At 42.1% G+C, this 20381-nt stretch overlaps 3 protein-coding genes across 4 annotated transcripts; all 3 read right to left on the bottom strand.

The window, feature by feature from the left end:
- Window positions 1–2500: 2500 nt before the first annotated feature.
- Window positions 2501–8912, bottom strand: LOC135627124 (protein ALTERED PHOSPHATE STARVATION RESPONSE 1-like). The gene is made up of 4 exons (XM_065133099.1): window positions 6628–8912; window positions 5513–5721; window positions 3929–4152; window positions 2501–3476 (listed from the first exon to the last, which is right to left on the bottom strand). Exons 1-4 carry the CDS (start codon window positions 7934–7936, stop codon window positions 2711–2713), a joined length of 2508 nt encoding a protein of 835 aa, XP_064989171.1. The 5' UTR covers window positions 7937–8912; the 3' UTR covers window positions 2501–2710.
- Window positions 5593–11371, bottom strand: LOC103979404 (aspartic proteinase Asp1). Of its 2 annotated transcripts, XR_010492540.1 has the most exons (9): window positions 11026–11371; window positions 10839–10956; window positions 10514–10728; window positions 10192–10425; window positions 9988–10126; window positions 9725–9919; window positions 9558–9630; window positions 9260–9472; window positions 5593–5708 (listed from the first exon to the last, which is right to left on the bottom strand). XR_010492540.1 is itself a non-coding variant. In XM_009395541.3 (8 exons), exons 1-8 carry the CDS (start codon window positions 11193–11195, stop codon window positions 9360–9362), a joined length of 1257 nt encoding a protein of 418 aa, XP_009393816.2. In that variant the 5' UTR covers window positions 11196–11371; the 3' UTR covers window positions 9141–9359. The 2 variants fall into 2 exon arrangements, 1 of the variants encoding a protein (XP_009393816.2); XM_009395541.3 differs by lacking the exon at window positions 5593–5708 and having other exon boundaries at window positions 9141–9472.
- Window positions 11372–11879: 508 nt separating this feature from the next.
- Window positions 11880–18533, bottom strand: LOC103979403 (replication factor C subunit 2). The gene is made up of 12 exons (XM_009395540.3): window positions 18362–18533; window positions 18148–18226; window positions 17964–18043; window positions 15547–15669; window positions 15377–15443; window positions 15206–15279; window positions 14973–15093; window positions 14791–14853; window positions 14525–14584; window positions 12939–13064; window positions 12773–12856; window positions 11880–12252 (listed from the first exon to the last, which is right to left on the bottom strand). The coding sequence occupies exons 1-12, from the start codon at window positions 18403–18405 to the stop codon at window positions 12151–12153; spliced, it is 1023 nt and encodes a 340-aa protein (XP_009393815.1). The 5' UTR covers window positions 18406–18533; the 3' UTR covers window positions 11880–12150.
- Window positions 18534–20381: the final 1848 nt, after the last annotated feature.

Genomic DNA, 20381 nt, shown 5'->3' with positions numbered 1-20381 from the left:
GCTTTAGTTGAATTGCTGATTTTATCTCAACTGATAGTTTACCCTACAATGATTCTGAAAAATGTAAGTAGGGCTGGATTCTTAAAGTTAATGTGGTCTTGACATGACTTGATCCTATAAGCATGAGATCCATTATGGAAACAAAATTCTTGCAGAGATAGAAGTTTGAATGACTAACCAGAGGACACTGTTAATGGAAAATCTTTAGATACTCTTCAAGATCATGTGGTATGCCAAGCCTAACCTGGTCTTGTGCATGAGATCCATGTTGATATCAAAATTTTGCAGTCTCGTAGGGTTTGAATCTTAGAATGACTAATTACAGGACAGTGAGAAATTTTCTAGAAGAAACTGTACCTTGTAACTCTGCAAACTACATCATATAGTCCAGTGAATAACCTTGGTACGTCCAATGAGTTTTAAGCCTGCATCTCAAATCTTGTATTTTCCCTTTCTGTCTAGCGCAAAACTCCCTTCTCCATCCCTCTGGTCTTTTTGCCACCGTTACAGAGGCTTTTTCCTCTGTTCAATACATAATGACCGAGGCCAACTTTGGTTGGTTAATCCGATCAGTTCATCGATGGTCAGCAAGTATGATGGTTCTAATGATGATCTTGCACGTATTTCGTGTGTACCTTACAGGTGGATTTAAAAAACCCCGCGAATTAACTTGGGTTACAGGTGTAGTTTTGGCTGTATTGACGGCATCTTTTGGTGTAACTGGTTATTCCTTACCTCGGGACCAATTTGGTTATTGGGCAGTAAAAATTGTGACAGGCGTACCTGAAGCTATTCCCGTAATAGGATCGCCTTTGGTAGAGTTATTACGCGGAAGTGCTAGTGTGGGCCAATCCACTTTGACTCGTTTTTATAGTTTACACACTTTTGTATTGCCTCTTCTTACTGCCGTATTTATGTTAATGCATTTTCCAATGATACGTAAGCAAGGTATTTCGGGTCTTTTGTTACTTCTTAGGCAACCTACCTTGTGCTGCTTCTTTTGTTTATCTTTTCTACCCAGAAGATCTTGGTTTCACATCTTTCATCTATGTTATTGTCAACCGAAATGATGATAAATGAGGAGATCAATGTCAGGATTAGATAGAATTCCACTTTTTAGTCGTAACAAGTTACACAGACAGCATGCTGATTTAATTTTTTTTCAGTATTACATAACATTGACAGAGACTTAGGGGACTCTTTCCATTTCACGTAGCTGTACCTGTTCGAAAGTATGATTTCCCCCTTTATGATCAACCCCCTGCATCACATCCTCCCTCTGATGACCTCCTCAAACACCTAATCCATCTGTGTCAAAGCTTTGAAACCCTTGGTTTTGCTCAAATGACCTGGTCTTTGACTTCATCAAACCTCTCAGGAAACTCTGGTTGCTCTGTTTTTTTTTTTTTACTACTCTGCTGCCTCACTCACCATTTCATGCTCAACCAGAGAAACTCCCAATGATCACTGAGCTGGAAGTCTGGTCATATTTAAAGGCGACTGACTGATTATGTAAGCATCTCGGTGAACAACCACCAGCATTGGCTGAAATAAGGGAGAGAATATTACTGAAACAAGGAGTAGTGACAAGATTTTGACAGTAGTTTTAGCAGCCAATGTCACAATAGGCATACTCTTCTCAGCTCTTCCATTGCCTGTGTCTAAATCTTTCATTCGATACATTCAAAATTTCCTCGGAAGCTTTCTGTCATCTTCCGAAATCAAATTTGTCATAGAAGTGTCATCTTCACACGGTTAGTCGACTGCGAGGTCTACTCCACAGAAATCTAATATATATATATATATATATATATATATATATATATATATATATATATATATATATATATATATATATATATATATATATATATATATATATATATATATAGAGAGAGAGAGAGAGAGAGAGAGAGAGAGAGGTGATGAATTGAAACTTGTGGATAATGATGGTACATAGTCTTGTATTGTGATGCAAAGAAAGGTGGGAGTGCTGTTGATGCCTAGTTCTAACTGAGAAAAGAAATGAGAAACAAACGAGAAGAAGACACCAAAACACTTGTTCAAGGACTTGTTGCATATTGCTCGCAATCCCAAGAGAGCATTGTTTATCCTGCTTTCTTGGTCCACCAGTTTTTCCTTGTTCATCGTTCAAGGATATATTATAAGGATGAGATAACAAGAGCTGCACTATGATGGCCAAGAAACAATCTCGTTGGTTGGTCTCTGAGGAAAACATCCGTGATTTCTTAGAACAATATCATGACAGCAAATGAGTCATTTGTACTGTATTGCATTCATTGGATCATTTGCAGTAACTTAAACAGTGGTGGCGTCAAATATAATTCGTGTAATAAAACCAAGGCTGTTTGCCGCTGTTGCAAAAAGTTCATGCCTGATCTTTAAGCAAAATCTCCCCCCAAAACGATCCTGACAACGAGCTGGTAGAAATTGAATCATCTGCTTCTGTGGTTTTTGTTAGTGCTATACAGCATCAAAATTCTTGAAAACAAGCTCTGCAATCGGTGTGTTACTACTACTTTCCGTTGTTTACACCATCACCAGCCACCAGCCAATCAATGAACCAATCAATGAAATCTGTACATCTGTATACTGTTAACTATCCCGCAAGGCGATTCTTTGCAGTGCAGTCCAATTGATGATAGAGGCCTCAGTTGAAACAGGATAACACGGCCAGACAAATTCTTTGTTATGCCCCTCCGCTGTTGCTTGTTCTGATTTCACTGTAAACATGCAGTGCCTCTGCCGTAAAAGTTTCCAATTCTTGGACAATTGGAAGTAAACCACTTGGCAAAATGCTGGAAGCAGCATCTTGAAGTCGTCTTAACGTTTCCTTCTGAGTCGATCTCTTCTCATCCAATCTCTGTCTCAAGGTGTACAATGCCATTGAGGAATCATCTCCGTGCTTCGGACGGCCCTCATGGCGTGACAGAATCTCTAGATGCCCATTTGTCTGGTTTGCCTGCCTAGATCTTAGCCTTCTATCATAAACTTGCAACAGCCGCTCTTCTTCAAGTCTTTGCTGTCGTTCCTCCTCTTGACTCTTCCGTATCACGCGGATGATTTCTGCAAAAGCACGCATCCTTTCAACAACCTTTTCCTCCGAGATACTCTCAATTGCATGGTGCCAATCGTTAGAGATGATAAATGCAGATGGAGCCCCGAGTCTGGTTGGGGAGAAAGGTGCGAGTCCATCAGGGGTTTGCTCTTGTTCCTGAGGAAGCCATTTCATTAGCCATTCATTGAGGACTTCAACGTAAGCTCTCTGGATTCTTATCCACTCGTCGAAACAGTTGCACCAGTTTAGCAGCTCCAACTCCAATTTCTTTGTCGCCTTTGCAGCAGGTCCTCTTGGGCTCCTGGTTTTCATCATCAAGCTGTGGCTTTTGCAGTTAGACACAGCACGCAACTGCCTCTGATGACAATCCAGCAGAGACTTCCACATTCTTATAAATCTGCATGAAAGGAGATGGAAACTATGATCGTGTACTATAACATATATGACTAGCCAAACAAAAAAAGGGGGGGATTGCAAAGGAATATATAATTAATCAAGTTTGTTTAATAATTAGATTTACAAGAATTGATATGCTAATAATATCCAAAAATTAACAGATCAGTCTTACAGTATTGAAGTTAATGTACCGGTAAATAATTATGCAAAATGCTTGCTTCTGTAGCACCAGATGACTAAATTTCTACTGACAATACCAAGTGATTTTGGGATATTTGCATTGTGGAACTGTGGCGTGTTCTTTAAATGTCTCGTTCATCAGATTATCATCAGATTACTGGATATCAACTACTTGATCCGAGAAACAATAAGCTTACACACTTCTATCATCGAAAGTGAGTAAATACTAAGATATCAAATATCCAGTATACAATGAGGTTGGAACTTTCATACCCTTGGATGAGTTCGATAAGCAGGGGCTGCAACTCTTCATCTCGTATCTTGTGCATCCTGCTTGAGATAGCATTAGCTGATTTAATGATAATGCTTATTTTTGTACACAGCTTTCTTACGGATGCCCAGGTCAAGTCAATCTTGGAGTTCTCTGCCCCTCTATCGTCTAAAGCTTTGAGCCACTTGTGCTTCTTGTCATAGCTGACTCGTAGTTTTTCTTCATCCTAGAACAAGCACCTAAGCCATTTAACATACACGTCCATTCTTCAAAGAATTCAAGTACAAAGCAGTTTATAAAATAACAAATCATGATCTTATGTTCTACTGTCATTCAATTTATCATAAAAATGCTATCACAAAAGCCTTCAGAGTTAAGACCATGATCAACATTATGCGTTCAGCATCTGTAACCTAAGGTCAATAGATGGGTTTCAAATTTTACATATCAAAACCTGGCACATCTGATGTTGCAAAATTGTTGACAAGTCCAAATGATATCGCACAGAACCAACATAGCAGCTTGTTGTATGTCATCTCGAAACTACAAGCACAACTTTAGATATCCCCGTTACAGTCCTTGACCAAAAAAAGAGAAAAAAGAAGACGTGAACCAAATATATATGACGCAATAGCATTTTATTATTCACTATGAAGATCATTCAGTACTTGATGGTTTTGATTTGAAATATCTATGCAAGACTATCAAGAAATTCACATAAGCAACAGTCTAACGACATGGCTTTTTAATTCCACAAGCACTATGGAATTATTCCATCTGGTTATCTCAAATTTCATCCTGGTGTACATTCTATAAAGTAGATCCATACCTTTTCTTTTCCTTTCTCATGTCACATGGAAATTAAGTTTCAGTAGTTTTTCTATATCCACATGTATTTGTGATTGCATTGGAGTGGGATAGATACAAAGACTAAGTAGCATCCCTTCTCCTTTGGCCAGTCAATTGCAGAAGAGCTTTAATCCCTATATTATGAAAGCAGCCTGATTCCATGCTTATCAGTTTGGGAGAGTACAGAGATGATAACACTCATGTCATATCTTTGTGACACTAGATAAGTCAGACCCTTGGCCATCAGCTCCCAATCATCCAATGAGGAAACATATAAACCAGTTTGAACTGAACTCAATAATGTATGTGCGCAGCAGTACGTATGACTATTACATTTATCTTAGTGAAGGCTGGTTGGCATAACTGGATAAAAACACATATCCTTTTCTTTTACATAGAGACAAACAATTCGAGCTTTTGGCCCATAAATCCCAAACACATTTTATAAACTTAATATTTAAACATTATATACATCCCCCTATTTTTTTTCAGTAAGAGAACTTAATTTACATTCACAATTTTTATCTATGAATTGGACTAGTGAACTAAGCAACCTTATTCTATTCTAATAGCAATAAAATTGCAGTCAGAAAATAGTTTAGGTTTGTTCTTGTAGATTAAGCATGTTCCAAAATGATACAACAAAGCAAAAAGGCTACCATATGAGATAATGACTAAATTTCTAATGCAAAATCGGAGAGCAGTATTTAGGTGGATTCTTGTAATAAGAGCTCTACCTTGACTTCCCTGTAGAGTTTCTTCTCCCATACATACAACTTCTCCAATGTTGATGAAAGGCTGCCAGACCTTGCAACAGTGCTGTTTCGAGCAACTGCATTGCCAGCTTTTCTCCTTATTGTGCTCTTACTTGAATGCCGTGACAGAGAAAGGCGTGAACGTATCAACAAAGGCAGAGCCATGCGATCCCAAATCCTGGAAGAGATGACTGGAACGAGATTTATAAGATTTACAAACTGTGTGTTCATTCTAGATTAATCAACCTCCCCAAACTAGAGATATTCTTCCATAGTTGTGTTACAATGATCATGCACTAAAATTTAGCTTCTTTAGAGTGCCAGTCTTGCAGAAAACAATTAAAGCATATATATAATAAGGAAACAATGAGTGAAGAATATTATAAGAAATTTTAGAATGCTCAGTACCACTATGGCATAATGTGATGCTTGAAATGAAAAAAAAAATTGATGAAAGCATGAAGATAGAAGTTGTCTCCAGCATCTGCAAAGAATTTTCCTAAAGATTCTAATGATCAAGAGCACAGCTGAAATCGGAGGATGAGACCATTAGTTAATTTATATTGAATTAACATAGGATCAACTAACAAAGGCATAAAAGTGGTGCGCTTCACACCAAAAACACTCGAAGTACTACAAAGTAGATAGCAGAGCAACTAGGAAAATGCAGTTGTTAAACGTGCATATGGTTGAATGTATGTAATAATATGCTTTTCATAGTTTATTTCAAGTTCAGTGGCAACAAAAGGCATCCAATGAAGTAGAACATAGGAGCCAAATTTGAACTCATGCCTCAAAAAATTAATATGTTCATTATGGAAACCAAAGAATTCAAACAGTGACTGCAAATAACAGGACAATTTAGATAAGCAAATAAGATATGAGATAATGTAAATGTAGAAAATTTCCTTTTTCTTAACTTGGATCCCTCATGCCTTTAGTAAGTGCACAACCCTGGTCCAGATAATGTAAATGTAGAAGTAACCCCACCCATCTAACCCTATGGCGTCTCTTTCTCAGCTTCAGTTTGCAAACTTCTTCGACATGACTAGCACAGAACATGAAACCAGAATCAGATGAACCAATCTAAATCTTACCTCTATGCATTTTACTTCTTGATCGGTATGGTAACTTGCCCAGCTCAAGCATCTGTGATATGTCTTCACCACAACCAGCAGCTGAACTGAAATGCTCCTCAATCTCCTGCACAACCTCCATCACATCCCTGGTACCTTGAACAGGCAATGGCTGATCATCATCACTGTAAGCAGACAATGGTTTCTCACTGCTGCGCACGCTCTCCTCAGTAACATATGAAACATCCTCAAATGTCACCCCTTTCTTCTTCCCATTGGATCCTGCATCCTCCCCACCACTTATCGTTTTACTCCCTGCTGAACTGCTCCTTCTCTCTTTCTCTTCCAACTCAATGCCAACCTTCTCATGCTTTCCTCCAATTTCACGACTGGGACCTGAATTTGAGCTTCTAGAGAAAGAATCCTTCTGTCTCAAATCATCATCAACTACGTTATTCTCAGTCATTTCCACCTCTGCTTCCTCTTCAAGATCAGGAATTCCTTCCCGCTTACGCACCTCGCTCAAATCAGGACTGCTTATGGAGGAGCGTGAACCATACTTTCCTCCGGAATAATAGGGCAAGAACTCCTCGTAGTAATTGAAGGGGTCTAAGAAGTCCCAAGAAGAGGCTTCGTTAGGTGGTGGTTGCGGTGGAGTACCAGGGGCAACAGCCGGTGCCGAAGGACCTGCCCAATCCTCTCTTTCCTGCGGCGGAGATCCAATTGGCACACCATAGAAAGGATACCCATATCCATCATACGCAGAATTCGGCCAAGATGATGCGAACGGATCCTGGGAGACCATTGTGGGGATCGCCGTCGATGACCTGATGAACGAAGAATTAGGGCTGGTAGGCGAAAAGCGATGATGAGGGGAAGATGAAATCTCTCCTTCACCACTACTCCCGACCCTGCTGGCCTTTCCGTCGGCGAACGAAGTGGAGCCGCCTGCACCCCGCGGGCTCGCCTCGGACTCCGACCCCGAGGACAGAGGCAGGTGGGAGCCCTCCGGCGACAGGGAGTGCGAGAGTGGCGTCACAGAAGAGGAAGTTGACGAGGCAGCGGCGGCGGTAATGGCACTGCCGCGACCAGTCCTGGCCTTCCTTTTGCCCTCGGATGAGGGGAGGATGAGGACGGAGGACCCCGGCGCCAGCTCCTCGTGGACGAAGTGGTGGAACGCGTCCCCGACGGCGGCGAGCGCCTGGAAGTAGGCCGCGTTGGCGGCAGCGAGGGCGTACCGGCGGTCTCTCGCCGCGCGGATCAGCTCCGTCCTCTCCCGGCAGAGTGCGATCAGCTTGGACTCCTCCGCCTTAGAGCTCCCGCATCCCATCTCCCACCGCCGCCGAGGAGGATAAGAACCTTAACCGCTCCGTCGCCAACCGTCATCGCGCTCCGACATATACGAAGGCCGGAGAACACGCACCCTAAACCCAGGTGGACCGCTTCCACACCGCCGCTTCGTCTCCATCCATGAGCGCGTGCGAACTCCTAAATAACGTAACGACTCGCTTGTAACAGTCCGATCGCGGGATGAAGTCTACACGAGGCGGTCAACCGCTCCGTCGCCAACCGCCATCGCGCTCCGACATGGACGAAGGCCGGAGATCGCGAAACCCTAAACCCAGGTGGACCGCTTCCACACCGCCTCCTCGTCTCCATCCATGACCGCGTGCGAACTCCTAAATAACGTAACGACTCGCTTGTAACATTCCAATCGCGGGATGAAGTCTACCAGAGGCGGAAGAGGAGGCGTCGAAATCGTGATCCCAGACGGAATCAGAAACGGCGAAGTGACAGCAGTTGCGATGAAGAGCGAGGGTGGCAGGCGCGAACGGGGACACGCGAAGACGAGAGCGCCGGAAGAGCTCCGCTCCTCGATGAGAGGCATATGAACGTGTCACATCGGGGAGTTACAGCCAGGAGCAGAAGTTTTCGGCCGTTATACCTGATCGCCAGCTCAACCGCGACTGGTCAGAGTTGGATGGGTCCCATTCGATGTTCATCCAGTGACATCGAGGGTAGGGAAATTGAGTGACCGAGACGGGGAGGAATAAATCGTTCAGGCTGGCGGGTTTTCCTAGAATTAAGAGTAGAAAGAGGCTTGACTATTGGAATGGCGACAATAGTCAAACTTGATGGGGTAAGATGTTTGACTGCACCGTTCTAGGTTTTATGACCACGTAATATAATATACAATGCCGCGGCTTTGATCATTGAATACGGTCGACGCCATTTCCGCGTTGATAACATTTTGATTGGGTGATTGTTAATTCCAAAATTTTAAGATTTCTTTAAATAATTTATACTAAATATATGTGAGATTAAACCCACATTTACTCAAATATAGTGCAACTTAATGAGTTTTAGCTTTTCAGATTCTGATATTATAATATCTCCATGTATAATAATATCAAATTAGCTAAAAACGAAAGATACTGATGAAAAAAATCATATCTTAACAAAATGTTCAAGAGCTACATGACCTAATCAATTCATATTCCTACTGAGTTTTGTTTGATCGTTCTATAGTGATATCCAACCAAGAAAATGAATAGTTCATTATGTCTTGTCCAAATGTGTATCGTCTCTAAGATAACTAAATATGAAAGCTCTTATGCTGTTAGGATAGCCTGGCAAATCGAGTTAGACCAACCTCGTGTCCACCTGCACTGCTAGAACGCACGGGAAGGAGTTGGAGAGCTACGAATCGCCCTTTTGATGCACGCACATCGACGTCAATGCAAGTAGATCAATCATGGGGAGGAAGAAGTTCCAGACTTGGGAGGCCTGTCACAAGCCGCACGGACCCATCCGATCTGCTGCCTCTCGTTGTCGTAAACCACCGTGAGGTCTTGCAGAGAGATGTCTGCGAACACCCAACAAGCTCATCAAAGTCAATCGGACGAAGAACGTGGAGCTCATGATGGCATCCATGTTTACGAGTCATGTACCTCCGATGACATTGAGATTTCCGAGTCCGACTTCGGTGCCGTCGAGAATTCCCAAGCACGCATTGCCATGTTTCTGCGATCAAGAACAACAGAGTCCCGCAATTCAACCTTTCCTGTCTCGATTGTCCAGTTACAGAGAGAGGGAGAGAGAGGGTTGTGATGCTCACTGTGATGATGAGGTAGTTCTCTGGAGGTACTTCGAGCAACGTTCTCTTCGCATTCACAAAGCTCAGAGCTAATGCCTTGAAGTACTGCTTGACATCATTCACAGACTTGAATGGCTTCTGCCCTCTCCAGCACACCGAAAGAGATGGGTCGTCGGACACCTCCTTCAGCGGCGTCTTCGACAGGTCACTCTTCACCTGCAAGAGCTCAAACCGTTGATTTCCGGAACAACTTAGCCAAAGAACTGAAACGAGTTCCTACTTACAGCTGAGAGGAATGCCTGGTATGGCTGAAACCCAAAGTAGGTGTAGGTACTCCCGGTATCGAAAACCACCTCCTTCTGCTTCACTCCGAGAGATCGAGTCCCCCATTGGAGGTTTGCTGGCCCGGGCGAGTAATAATTCCTAATGCAAAACGAAGTTAGAGGACGGCAGATGAAATCCAAGAACTCCTGCAGAATGCAGCTCACCGGGATCCAATCCGAGACATGGGCGCCCAGGTCATCCGAGAGCTGGGCACCAAATCATCGCCGAAGAAAAGATTGCCGCCTCCCTTGGCGCTGAGACAGTGGCCGACGACGTTCTTGGTCACCCCTTGATCGCTTAGCTGAGACAGAACGCTAACCTTCCCGGTGCCGAGCCCGAGAACTCCGTCGGTGAGCGCTGGGGTGTTGGGGCTCGTAAGCTGCTGATTGTACCCACACCTGGACATGTCTCCATGACATGTTACTAAGCAGTCTACAGATCGGAAAGATGGAAGTTTTATGGAAACAACAGGGTGAGGTTGCTTACCCGAAGGCGAGGATGGGGCGGGCGAGGGTACGGCCGAGGAAGAAGGCGTCGGCGACGAGGACGCCGAGAGAGGATCCGCTGTCTGCGTATTCGATCTCGTAGTCACATTGGCCGCAGTTCTGATCCTGGGCGGTGCCGGAATGGAGGGCGGCGCAGAAGGGGTTTCTGCAGGGTACAAGATTGGTGCGCTTGGGCCGGTACCACGGGTGAGGTCCCTGAAGTTGACGAATCCAAAGGAAAAGGATCGGATTTTACTTGAGAATCTTACGAAGATTTTTGGGAAATTAGAGAGGAATTTGGGGAGGTTTGGGAACAAAGATTCGACCTTGGAACAGCGAACGCAGGGGGCGTCGCATTGGATCCAGGTGAGGTCGCTGCCGGTGTCAACGTCCAAGAAGTAGGGCTTCGGCGGATCGCCAATGTTCATCTCCACGTAGTACAGCCTGCGAATTCGACAAAGAATCAGGTACAATAATGCATAAATCTGCGTAAACCCAGTTCTTGACATGTACCCGCGCGGGTAGACATCGCCGTGGATAGGGAAGACAGCGGAGGAAGCGTCTAACGCCTTCGCCTTCTTCGGCGAGGGGGTAGTGACCGCGGCGGAGACGGAGGCGATCACAGCGGTGAAGACCAACGAGGCGAATAGGAGCCGTCTTCGGGCGGCCTTCCAGCCACCCATCCTCCGCCGATTGAGATCGTGGAACGAATCGGAGGTGAAGAAAGCGCCGTCGGATGGTCGAGTCCAATTCTCCGCCGTCGGCTCTGACGCGAAAGAGAGAATGGAGAGAGGTGGACGGGGAGGCTTCCGACGACTAGACTGCCAACTTGTAAGCCTTCGCCTGGCGTGAGCATTGATCATACCTCAAATTGACCTTTTTTTGTTATTGTTATCTGCATCTATAATCCCCATATTTGATCCTAATTATTATAATTATAACTATTTTATTTATTATAATTATCATTAACAAAACTAATCCATTTTTTCCCCGCAGCTTCGTCTGTGACTCAATCCGCGTAAAACGCGATGTGGGTCCCACATCCGACAAGGAAACCAACCCGACATGGTGGTCGCTGGGGCCCACATGAAGCTCGCGGGAAAGCCCGCGTAACAGGAGACAGTTCAAGGGAGGAGGATTTGACTGGGACGCAAAACAACATTTTCCTGGAAGAACACAGACTCTCGGAATAAAGAACGACGAGGAAGAAGACGAAACTAACGATGGTGGTGTTGACTAGAAGACTTGACCACTAAGTTGTGTTAAGATGTGTCTGAAATAGAAGCACATGATCAAGTTCTTCCTTGTTTTTGTTGTTGATCTTACTGTGCAGATATAAACCCTATTTACAGATGTAAGACTATGTATATTATCAAATGCTTAGCTTGCATTGGATCAAGAAGGTTTGATCATATCATACACTACAGATGACAGTCTGAAGGTGTTCTCTTCACTTCTAAAGGGAGAGGATAACAGGAAATGCAAGGGGGTTAAGCCTGCAAACCTGTTGCTACTGCAAAACCCAAAGGTTTGATGGCCTTAAGCACATCAGTGTATCCATGGCTACAACCACCAACTATTCAAGCAAAATTAAGTTCCTAAAATGTTCATGATGTTACACGGTGTAGCAAAACCTAATTAATCAAAGCGCAACTCCTCTGGCATGTCGCAAAGAGCTCGTATCGTGTGACTGGCCACAGCCATTAGCTGCAGATACTCGTCCGCCCCATCGATTAAGCACTGCAAAGGTGTTAATTATAATTAAATAATTATGAGAAATCAAGCATTTTAATCCTTCCATTTTATATCTATCCTATTATTATAGATCACTATGAGGGCCTATTTGAAGCTGGAGACACAGAACTGCACGAAAGAACATTTATAACATGTAGAAAACTACTCGGATGATTACAAGAAAGAAACATATGATTAACTCTATGAGTCGGGCTGTGACTTTATGATAAAACAAATAGGTATCTGGAGGAGATCAAGAAAAATGCAAATGATCTATGGGGATGCCCGGAGGTTTTCCATAATTAGCTAGGTTATGACGTGGGTTTATATATGTGCAAAAACAACTGGTACACGACTAAGATTTATATAAACAAGACACTCAAAAGTTTCGTGTATCTACACATACTGTGTGAACAAGTATAGCCATTAAGCACTAGCACTCACATTGTATGCCTATATTCATTGAGGTCAAGTCATCATATAAGACCAATAGAACAGATGATTAGACAGAAGCATTAACGCTAACCTTGTCTGCTTCACCCAACTTCTTGCAGATTCTTGCCTTCTGTTCATCTGATATGTCATCGTTATTAACTATCACCTCTAGGAACTGGTAAACCATCTTGAATCAGTACCATATACAATAAGAATTATGATTGTACAGTGAAAGTAAGTTGTAGGCAAGATATAACCTGATATAACAGTTGAGAGACTGGATATCCCTCAGCAATTACATTATTAACCTCCTTGTTTGCAACATCAAAATCGCCAGATTTGCAAGCTGTGAATACTGCCTGAACTACTTCTTGAGGGATCACCTAAACAATCATGGTAGAAACAGTGGTCATAACAGAAGCACAAAAGATAAGCTACTAGTCAAACAAAAAAAATATTCTGCTTTAGGCATCACATATTGTTGCTTTAAGACTCATGTAATAGTTGCATGGACAAGAACCAGTGTTCATATGAATAAAACAGTAATGTATAACGGTGCCCATCACCAAAAAGAGTTGGAAAAAATCAAGAGTGAGCTCGCCAATAGACCATTACAATCATCCACTAAACAATAATATATACAGCAACAAATCATCAAAGTCCTTTAACATAACCTACAAGCCTTATCCAGATACACCATCTGTCTCGAAGAACTTCATCCATCAAGGTTAGTATTTGAAAATACTTTAATAAACTATCCAACCAAACATTTGACCTAGAAGTGAGAGTCATGAAGTTTATGAACTAAAGGAAGACCTAGGACAACATTTAGTTCAAGAGAATGTTTGTTGGTCAAAACTCAAAAGTCAACCGTTGTCACTCTACCATTGAAGTTTTAGAGAATGACCTGGAATTTGGTTGTGATCAATTTTAACCAAGCTTAACCAACCAACATATTTATGGCACATTCACCTTGTTTGTACAACTAGATATTCATCATCAACTATTGAACCATAAAGGTTAAGGATCGGGTTACTCGGTTTCAATCACATGAAATGAAATTGAATTCTATAAGAGAAAAGTGTTTGGTGTGCAAACCATTCTATATTTATTTGCCTTTTTAACATTTTCTCCATTTGAAGGTTATCTGAAAGATGTAACAGTTACCATATACTTTATGTGTGGCTATGAAAAATAATTTGAAAATGATCCCTAAAGAGAGAAACTAATCCCAATCAAAGATTTGCTGATAGGAAGATTGTCTCACAAAATATAAATGAAAATAAAGATTCTCAAAATTGAAAAATCGGATGTGTCTGACCGGATTAATAATTGATTTGAGATCATTATTTATTTATTTGATCATTTGTTTAGCTTTTCTTCTACTTGTAATTGATAGACTATTAAAGGGGAAAAATTGGAAGCGATGGGAAGGTAGATCAGTGGAATGTATAAACAAAGAAGTCAGGCTCTCCCTGCTGGTGTAAGATCATTGACCATGGGAGGTGTGTCTAGTATGAGACTACAAATACCTAGGTCGATGACTGGGAATTGGAAAACATCTAAAAATCATGGATTATTTCTTCTCTTATTTCCTTCTGCATAATTTCTCCGTTTTCCACTCGTGCTTTTCTTTCTTTTTTAATAACCCATAGTTGCTTCCAATATAGAACTAAATGAATTGCCAATTTATGTCAATCCTGGTAAAATTACTTGGTTATAACTAGGATCACAAAAGTTTTTTTTTCTTTGACACACTGACTGAAAAACAGAGAGCTGCCAGATGCAATTTTCTAGAAGATACATGAAATAAAATGTTAAAAACAAGTGGGAGTAAAAGTACCCCAGAAACACTAATGAGGTCCTTGGATGTAATGGATGATCCAAACAAGCGAGCTGCACTCTGAAAAGAATTGAACAGAAAAATGGCTTTGAGACATCATAAAGTGTTGGTCTGTCGCTAAATTTCTGCATTACCAACTCCTCCAATCTTTCCTTCTCCTCAAAAGAGAAAAGTTACAACAAGAGTAGTAGATTAGGAGAACTTTAATGCCAAGATAAGCTTTATCAGTATGATCAAAGCAAGCAGAAAGTAAAGAAAAAAAAAACCTGCAGGTATGTAATAGCACGGCGAAGATCTCCCTGAGAGATTGAGCTCAAAGTAGAAAGAGCCTAGTTGGTTTTTATAAACAAAAGTTAGTATTTAATCACAATTTGTGCATTGTGCAAATATCCTTACTTCCAAGGGAACTACTAGGTAACTGAAAAACACAATTCAATGGTATGCATACCTCAGAATCCAGAGTCAGGCCTTCTTCACTACAAATGTGCAAGATGCGACTACTCATTATACCCTCAGAAAGAGGTTTAAACCTGAACTTCGCACACCTGGAAGCAAGTGGTTCTATGATCCTATACTCAGAAAAAGGATAAAACCGAAGGAAATTAGATTATCAACTATTTAAACGAAGAGGAAACAATTGTTATTTTACTGCAAAAATGAAATAAAATGAAGGGAAAATACCTGCTGATATAATTACATATAAAGAAGAACCTAGTTACTTTGGAGTAAGTCTCCATGGTACGTCTTAATGCATTCTGTTAGGATAACTTACATCAATTCAAGAACTCAAATGCGAGGTTTTATTGATATCAGAGGAAACCCAAGATAAAGAAAACTAATAAAATCATGGACCTGAGCATCTTCTGTCATTGAATCAGCTTCATCTAGGATGATGATCTTGTAAGGTGGACATGGATATCTGTTAGAACACAGTAAGGGATGAAGAAAATGGAAAAAGGGAGAATTTACAAAGTACACAGACATTGTCTTTTTTTATCTTAATAAGCAGAAAGAATACAAACCCTTGACGAGATCCTGAACCCACAGCAACAGCTGCAAAATCTTTGATCTTTGTTCGCACAACATTAATCCCTCGATCATCACTAGCATTAAGTTCTAAAACTCTTGATCTATAGAGTTCTGGCCTGTTGACAAAGTGAAGGCAAAATAAATGACACTTTCAATAATTCATGTGATTGGAAGTTTATCAGATAGTGGTACTATGGAATAAATAGACCTTAGAGCTTCAGATATAAATATTATTAAAACTAGAGAATAAACATTATATAGCCACATCTATTGGTCCAAAATCTTGCAACGTTTCAAATGATGGATCATGTAAAACAGTTGCGGATTACATTCCCTAAGTGATCTTTCTCTAGTTTAATGAAGAGAATAAGATTTTAGATAACATGTTAAGTATATGCATATTAGAACAAGCCTTTAGATAAGATGTTAAATATACACATATATCCACATTTTTATAATAAAAAATTATTAAAATTCTTTCAACAAATTACAGGTCACAGAAATTATTAAAATTTCTGGTTTTGACATGCTATCTTTTGACTCTTTTTGATGCCTCTCCCTTCCTCCCTCCACCACACTGATTCTCCTATGTTTCATGCCGCCTGTTGGTCACCACCACCAACCATAGCTAGCTGTTTGGACAGGTTTCGCATCAAAATTTTAAACCATAGCCATCATATGCAATTAGCATTCATTATAAGCATTACGCTCCTGACTAAATCCAAATTGCAACTTGACACAAAGAAAAAGAAGCTAGAATCTCAGTTCCACTTTGGTCACCCTGAGTAATTGATTAATCTCTTTACTAAATTCCTATGGAACTTTAGTATCTAATACCAGTGATTTAAAAAGCGCTAGGCGCCAAAAAGCGTCAAGGTCCAAAAACGCCCGAGGCGCTAGGCGCTCGCCCAAGCACTCGCTCGGACGAAGTGAGGCGCTAAAATATAAAAATATATAATATAATTAATAAATATAATTTTTTAATTTTTTTTAAATAAAAATATGCTATTAAATTAATCTAATAAATATAAATACTATTACTAGTATATAGTTAATAGTTAACAGTATACAGTATACTGTTAACTGTATACTATCGAAAGAGGAGAAGAGTGTAAGGGAAGAGTCGGAAGATCGAGGGTGTTGACTGAGAAGAGCAGGAGTGGCAGCTGCGAGCGACGACAATGGCAGCAGCAACAACGAGCGACAGCAGCGACAGCAGCATGCGGCGATAGTGGCACCGGCAGCAGCGAGCAGCGTGAGTAGGAGTGGAAGCGGCGAGCGGAGACAGTGGCAACGGTAGCAGCGGGAGCGGCGACAGTGGGAGCGACAGCGGCAGCAGCGAGCAGCAGCAGCGACAGCGGCAAGTGGCGACAGTGGCACCGACAGCAGCGAGCAGCAGCAGTAGTAGCTGGAGCGAGAGCAGCGAGCGAAGACAGTGGTAACGGTAGCAGCGGAAGCGACGACAATGGGAGCGGTAGTGGTAGTAGCGAGCAGCGACGACAGTAGCGTGAATGGCGACCAAGGTTAGGGTTGGGGAAGTCACGCTGATATCGGTGCTTTAGTTGGTTCGATTGAACCAACTAAATCACTGGAGACCGAACCAGACCTCAAACGCTAGTTCGGTCGCCTGGTTTTACCTAGGCGCTCGCCCGAAGCGCCCAGCGCCTGGGCTTTGAGCGAGCGCCTAGGCGGCGCCTCTTTGAAGAACGCCGCCTGGAAATGAAGCGAGGCGCTCGGGCCTCGCTTTGCCTCGCCCGAGCGCCTTTTTAAATCACTGTCTAATACCTTGTCAATCATATCTTGGTAACTAGAATAACTCCCAGATGTGGATGAGAATAATTAAATATAGGGGGCAAGCCTTGGCATCATGGTGAGGTTGCTCCTTTTGGGGGGTAAGGCTGTGTAAATCAACCCTACCTAGACCACATTAAGAGCTCATGTGCTAATTCATTCTTTTTCAATCAGTCATAAATGTATCTCATACAGAAAATTGTAGCTGCCACTTTTCAGTTAAGTATAAATGTATCTCATTCGTAACAATAGAACTATGTTAGGACAGCATCTCCAACATGACAAGCAACAAGCAATAGCTAAATGGCTGTCCTATAATTAATTTATCTAATACAGAAGCATATAGCTTTAATAGGGCACCATCTCCTACGCAACAAGCAACAAGCGTCGGCTAAAAGGATAAATCAAGAAGTAATATTTCAAAATCGTTTTATAAACCTAGTGTCAATATATAATATGAAGTCTAAACATTTTCTCCTCAGCACAGACTTACATGATGAGCATTACAGCGATATTAGACCAGCGAAATCAAGCAAGAAGCCACATCCATTCAGACACAAGTTGTTTGAAGTAAAGCAAGAAGAAAAGTTAATTAAACTCGGAGGCGATTAGTAACTACCCAAAGAGTTGGTGAGCAATGGCAAGGGCGGTCGTAGTCTTCCCTGTTCCGGGCGGCCCGTAAAAAAGCATGTGAGGGCACTGTAGAAACATCTCCAAATAAAAAAGAAAAGCCAAAAAAACCTCTTTTTTTTCCGATGAGAGACAAAAACAAAGAATAAATGGGAAGGAGAGGGAACTCTCACGTTGGCGGTCTCAAGGGTGTTGGTGAGGACTCGGATGACCTCGTCCTGGTGTGCCACATCCTTCACCTGCCTTGGTCGGCTGCGCCGTCGTCGTCGTAATGTTCCCAGAAGAGCCGACGAGGGATCAAAAACGGGACAGAGTTGCCACCAAACCGAAAGAAATACCAGAATAGAAAGAGAGAGGAGCGACGAGAAAAGGAGAGGGAAATCGTACTATTTCTCCACCCACGGCTGGGAGCTCTGAACTACGGGCGCCATTGCCCTCTCGGCGGGGGCAATCGAAGCAGCGCGGCGGAGGACGGGGAGCGGCCCGGGGGGGCGGGGGAGACGAGGTGATGGAATTTGGGGGCTTCAAGCAACAACAGGGCGCGACGAGCTTACCACATCACGGACCTAATTGGCTGGACCGGCCCATATGGATTCAATCTACGGCCCAACCAAACCGGACCGGTTCATATTGTACCAAATCATCTCTACGGTGATTCACTCAGCCTATAAAGCATTTTTCATATCGTACATTAGATTTAGGTGGAGAAATTTCTGATTCGGATGCATTCTAAAAGTGGCAATTAGAAAGAGGATTTTGTTATTTTTGTCATATTCTCGAGATATTACTTCTATCCAAAATCGATATGATAAAAGAATAAATTAATTAAGATGAGAAAAACATGGAAGGAGAGAGTAGAAGACAAAAAAACATGACAATAAAGTGTACGATATTAAGTAGTGAGAAATCATGTTATATATTACATTATGAAATGCATCGTTTAAAGACCTATACCTAATTATCTCGTTGCCTATGTGTCGTGGGAAACAACTTTGAGTCGTCGCCTCGGGGCCGATGCGGTTCGGTTCGGGTCCGGACGACGGGTTTCTCCCTGGGGCGTTCCTCGAGCCCGCTGAGACGATCGAGTGTGGTGTCCGATCGAGACGGTGTAGCCGTCTCCTTCGGGCAGGAACTCCTCGCCTGCGTGTCCGGAGGAGACATTCGGCTTCACACCTGCACAAAGGTCGGGTCGAGGCGCTCGGCCCGACCCCTCCAACGATCAAGTTAGCATATGTGGAGGAGGTTTCAGATGAAGAAGTATTTTTGTGTGTGTGTGTCCCCCCCTCTTTCTAATGAATGAGAGGGTATTTATAGGGAAGCATACTGCTTCCTGAGCTGCCCGCTTGCAGGGGGCAGACTGGTAGCGTCTGACTTTGCGTTGACGGCGTAAAGAATTGAGCTTTGGCAAGATGTTAATGCGTCTCGGTCGATGTTCCGATCTGCATTGACCAGGTGCTATTACATGAGGCGTCATCTGACGTCAGTCGAGTCTTATCATAATTACTATCCTCATCACTATGATTCAAAGAAAAATTGAAAATTTCTAAAGCACCCAAAAAAAAACATTGAAGAATACACTAATGAAAAAGAAATTATTTTTAAATTATTTATTTCATTATCCTACAATCATATAATAATATCGGATTAGTATCCATATTCAAATGCAGCTGTATCACTAAGTTCCTGTTTGATGTCCGCATCAAAATAAATATCACCAATTATTAATTGATATAAATACAAACCTTACCACTTTCTTTAAATAAACAACTTTCTTAAAATAAATTATTTATATATTCTCATTCAATGGCTGGTGCATTGCACGTGTTCATTTTACATCAGTAAGGAGTTGCGCATAAAAAGACAGCATATATATATATATATATATATATATATATATATATATATATATATATATATATATATATATATATATATATAAAATTACTTTGATTCTACAGCGATATGCCATGCGACGCCGCTTTCCACTTTTCTTCAAACATGTATCTCGTTCACGAGTGCCACGTGGAAATATGAGAAAGGCCAAAATAATAACTCTGCCCGAACGACACTACTCCGCAGACCGACCTGCGTCGTAATCAGATAAACGGCTAGCGCTTGGTGGGTCCCAAGACAATTCTCTAATGGTAAGGCAGGTAGTTTCCGAGTAAGAAAAAATATGACACCATAAAAGTAACACAACCGGTATTGTACACCAAGAAAGACGTTGAGCTAATGGTCCACGCTCAGTTCCCTCCTCGCCACGTTTCCAGCGAGGACACCACAAATGGGGATATACACAAAAAGTACAGACGGTACAGATGAAAGGTGAGAGTTTGATGGACGGTTTTCAAGAGCCTTTCATCAGCTTCCCATACAATGCACCCCGCACGTATTCGCGGTCGCATGA

This window comes from Musa acuminata, chromosome BXJ1-3 (assembly GCF_036884655.1).
Source record: "Musa acuminata AAA Group cultivar baxijiao chromosome BXJ1-3, Cavendish_Baxijiao_AAA, whole genome shotgun sequence".
Lineage (NCBI taxonomy): Eukaryota > Viridiplantae > Streptophyta > Magnoliopsida > Zingiberales > Musaceae > Musa > Musa acuminata.
Note: the sequence above shows the minus strand (reverse complement) of the source record. Positions and strands in the feature narration are given on the sequence as shown.